Source organism: Heterocephalus glaber, unplaced genomic scaffold (genome assembly GCF_053883595.1).
Source record: "Heterocephalus glaber isolate CG9 unplaced genomic scaffold, H.glaber_assembly_v1.0 deba00001543, whole genome shotgun sequence".
Classification (NCBI taxonomy): Eukaryota; Metazoa; Chordata; class Mammalia; order Rodentia; family Bathyergidae; genus Heterocephalus; species Heterocephalus glaber.
In genome coordinates, this window is record NW_028258336.1 from 9,786,403 (window position 1) to 9,790,929 (window position 4,527).

Sequence of the window (4,527 nt, forward strand, 5' to 3'; positions counted from 1 at the left end):
AAACTTTAAAATTGTTTTAATAGTAATCATAGAAACTCCCCCACCTCTCCACCCCCCAAAATTATTGACCCAGACTCTTCCAGTTGTCATGTAAAATAGTCTTAGATCCTGAGAACTGTGATCTGATTTCATTCCTAAACGGTCTGTTGCATCACTAGGCTGCTGTGGACACCCTGCTGAAAGGCTTGGTTCTTTTCCAATGTCGCCGTCCTGTCTGCACTACTAGAGTCCACACGATGACACTTGGCTGGCTTTCCTACTTGCTTGCTTGACTTGTTTGTTACAACATGTTTACTTTTTTCCAGTAACAAAATAATTTTTTTGTTTTAATCCTCCTCTGAATAAGTTTGTTGAAGCTCTATTCATCGCAAATTAATTACTCTACAAGCAAAGGAATTATGAAAAGCTAGATCTATTATGTTTGAACATATAACTTATTTATAACATACATACTAATTGAAACTTTAAAATAATTTTTAACTACTCGTGAAAATAACCTGTCCCTTTGAAGGAGAATGAATTTAAATACAAAGAGATCACACAAACACCATTCATGGATGTAATTTAGGTTGTCTGAAGCTTTGAAAGCTTTGTGATTATCAAGCTGGTAGAACACAACAGCAGCCTTAATATATTAAGTGTGTAGTGTTTTGAAGCCTCTTGGATTTCTAACAGGAGGGGCGAGTCCATTTTATTCTCTTGAGATTTGTCTTATAAGGTACATCAGACTGCTTTAGTAAACAGGGAAGTATTTCTTCGTGTCTAGCTAGTGCTTGTTTATTCTTCCCTTATTTTTTTAAAAAAGGACTTGCAATTTTCTTTTACCAACGTAGACTGTAGGGAGATAAATAGCCCTTGCAGTAGAGGAAGGTCAAGTTCAAAGTTTTTCTTTCCTCTGGATTCCGGAGTAAGCAAATGGAAAGCCTGGCCCAACGGCGAGCAGGCAGCTCGTGATGGCTCAGCCCTCCCCCCAGGACTTTTATGTACATAAGCAGAAGTCACTCGGCAGCTGCGGCGCATTAGTTCCAATAGTTTAGCAGGCTGCTTTGTAGCACTGACACAAGCACAGCGAGCAGCTCCGTGGCTTCCCCTCCCTGTTCCTCTGCCTGCGAGCAGTCAGTGATCTTGGCAGGGACTGGGAGGAGGGTGACGTCGAGCAGGCTTCCGCTCGCCTGGTCTACACCCAGCAGCGTCTCCAGGGGGAGACTGAGGCAGGAGGCCGGATGAACTAACAGCAGCTGGATCCAACCTGCTTCCCTGGGCTTTTCCCGGACCCCGAGCGAGGGAATCGCTGGAAAGAGGCCAGGCAACCACGTTGCCCTGGATTCCTGCCGAGTATACAAAGTTGACCAGGAAAATGGCTCAGCAGACAAGCCCGGACACCTTAACAGTACCTGAAGTGGATAATCCGCATGGTCCAAACCCGTGGCTGAACGAGGATCTTGTGAATTCCTTGCGGGAAAACCTGTTGCAGCACGAGAAGTCCAAGGCAGCAAGGAAATCCGTTTCTCCTAAGCTCTCTCCGGTGATTTCTCCGAGAAATTCCCCCAGGCTCCTGCGCAGGATGCTTCTCAGCAGCAACATCCCTAAGCAGAGGCGTTTCACTGTGGCACATACGTGGTAAGCTCTGCACGGTCACCCCGAAACGAGATGGCAGCTGTTCTCCTCTCCGTGATTCTTGCTCCTGCTGCCCTTAATTTCGGGGGTGGGGAGGGAGGCTCATCATCATTCCTCACCTGTGATTTATCGGAAGTAATCTGCCTTAATAGGTCCCACAAATGTCCAAGTCGGGGCAGGAATCCTTGAATAGGTAATAGAAGTGGTTGAGGTGAGTGTTTTTCAAAGTTCCATTGCTATTACAAGTTCCTACAAGAAAATTGGATTCCAGATGTCAAATGAGAATGCACTTTTACTCCCATACCTATGTAATGGAATTTCTTTGATTTCTTAAGCCAGTATCTCTGCCAGGCTTCTCCACCAGCTTAGAAAAGAAAGGACTAGAAAGGAGGGAAGAAAAGTCATACTTTTCTGCCTAATCTCCATTTTGTGGTAGAGATGCTTATGGTACCTCTGTGGACATTTGTGTCCCCCCATAAAACTTCTCCTCACTACTGACTTTATTATATTTATAACATCAAACATGGCTTTCCAAAGGAAAGAAGAAAGGTATTAGGAAATCTGTGTAAAAACTTTCAAGCTACCACAGTACTTGGATAATATTGTTGTGTTCTTTGAATTTGGATTATTTCAATATTTTTATTTTCTTATGAGTATTTTAATGTTCCATATAATGGATAAAGTGATTTTATGCATATGCTTCCATATATTTTCCAGGAAGATTCTTGATGTTTTTTCACTTAGAAAAAAACTTAAATATGAAAATAAGTCATTGTGTGAGGGTTTTTTTTGAGTTTGTACTTGAGCAGAGGCGCTTCCAGGCTGAGCTCAGAGGTCTGTGGTACATGCTTGGTTAATGTTAGGTTGTAGTAGGAGCTTTACACACCTTCACTGTTTGACAACATGAGTACAAATTATGATAAAGCATCAAAACAAAGTGAAAATAAGGAGTGTATTAAATGAGAAATTGACTGGTTTTTATACAGGTTTTCCGTAGCAAATCAAAGAGTATGCTAGAATGGAAAAAAAACAGAAATAGGTCTCCATGGAAGGAAGCAACAAAAAGTAGAATCAGGATCTAACCTAGTGACATGGCTGTATCTAGGAATATATTAATGTCATAGATGAAAGTAGATGACAAAAGAAAAAGCATGTCACACTCAAAGTCACGTCCAATCACAAAATGTTAATTTTAAAAAGCTAGATGTCTGATTGAGGAAGTGTTCTTATGGTCTCCCACATTTTAACAACTAGATGGCATTAGTCTGCATTTAGATGGATATAATCACTATAGAAGGAATAAGACAGATGTTGGATTTTTTCAGTCTTAAGAAAATTACTGGAAAAATGATGCTTTCTCTCTGAGGAAGGTATTGTTGAAAATCCTTGTCACTGACAAGCAGTGATTTTAAAAAGAAGCATAGACTTAACACTGAGAGATTCTGTGAAGAATAGGATTGGCACAAGACAAGGCATTGGACGCCAGGGCAGGAAACTGCCTTTAGTTCATAAGGAGCCAGGACCAGAATTTTGGTGTCCAATGTCCCTTTTGGTTGAGTTGCTTTATTATTACAGTTCCTAAATTGTACCCATTGCTGAATGGGTAAGCCTCAACTCAGCCACCTGATTCTAGTCTGAGTGAAGCAGCCTCGAGTTCAGCTAAAGGTTATCTGAACTCGTTACACATGTTGAAATGTAAGGAAGGCAGGAAATCTCACGAAAACAAGCTTTCTTTTGAAATTTCTGGCACTTCCTTTTCTGGTGCTGTTTGGAAAAACTCCAAGAGCACCATTTCTACCAATATTTTATTTTGGTCTATTAGGTCTCAGCCAGCTCAGAGAGGCATATAGAGAGCAATGGAAGTGGAAAATAAAAATTATAATATCGATTCTCAGTTAACTCAGGAGGAAACAGTTTACCTCCTAGACTAAACCCCTCCAGCAAGAGCCTTGGAGAGAATATCTCAAATTTTCCGTATCGTTTCAATGAGCCCCAAGACTTTCATAATATCTACAGTCATCTTTTGACAAATCATCCTATCTGTGTTCTCATATTTATACTAAGCACTATGTAGAATTAAAAAAATTTTAAAACTCTTTCACACACACTTCTATGTAACTTGCTGTTACTATCACCATGTGCACATCTCCTGTTTCTCCCTAAATTAAATATTATGAGCTACTGAAATACTTGTCTTATATGGTCCTGGCTCAGAATATTGTTTCCTGCTGCTGGTATTCCCTTCCATTCAATCTGCACACATTTAATACCTACTGTAGTTAAAGTGTTTAATTTATACTTAGTGATTACAATGTTTGACCAGAAGTCATTCCTTGCTTTCAAGTAATTTACACTGTAGTAGAAAAAATAAATCATTTTGGAAATCATCTGTTTTAGTTAAGGTGAGCTTGCTCCACAAAATACTCCATAAAATACTCTCCAAATCTCAGTGGATGACACAATGAGTCTATTTCTTGCTTTTGCTTTTTGTGAGGAGACTTCCTGCTTTAGGGTGTTTGGGGGACCTGGGATCCTAGCATCTCCCAGTGCTACTGTTTGTTACATGATTCCCCACGTTGCCAGCTCAGATGAATCCACAGAAAACAGTACAGAGAATGACATATCGGTGAGTTTATGAGGCAAGCCTAGAAACATACCCATCATTTTGGTTCATATGCCCCTGCATAGAGGTCGCCTCTATGGCCAGATCTAAATGCAAAGGAGGCTGGAAAATGACTCAGTTCTAATCCAAGAATAAAGTCTAATTTAGCCCATCTTGGTCATGGTATGTTAATGATAACCTGGTTCACCCTCAATTCCTAGAATAACATTGGTTGTCGACCAATCTGTGAACTTCTCCCCATACCTCCTCACTGAGGCTTGTACTGAATCAAGTCTTCTTTTTGACAG

General features: G+C 40.5%; 2 protein-coding genes and 1 long non-coding RNA gene across 4 annotated transcripts in view; 2 read left to right on the forward strand and 1 right to left on the reverse strand.

Annotated features, from left to right (window-relative positions):
• Window positions 1-4,527, forward strand: part of LOC147824446 (3',5'-cyclic-AMP phosphodiesterase 4D-like) — a 483,409-nt gene that overhangs the window by 176,645 nt on the left and 302,237 nt on the right. The window lies entirely within an intron of this gene.
• Window positions 1-4,527, reverse strand: part of LOC147824447 (uncharacterized) — a 12,027-nt gene continuing 7,500 nt past the window's right edge. The window contains exon 2 of the long non-coding RNA XR_015442370.1: window positions 1-1,866. This is a non-coding gene — a long non-coding RNA (uncharacterized LOC147824447). The remainder of the gene's footprint in view (window positions 1,867-4,527) is intronic.
• LOC147824448 (uncharacterized) overlaps window positions 1,358-4,527 on the forward strand; it is an 84,767-nt gene continuing 81,597 nt past the window's right edge. The window contains exon 1 of the mRNA XM_087189616.1: window positions 1,358-1,620. Coding sequence (XP_087045742.1) covers window positions 1,358-1,620 — 263 coding nt within the window. The remainder of the gene's footprint in view (window positions 1,621-4,527) is intronic.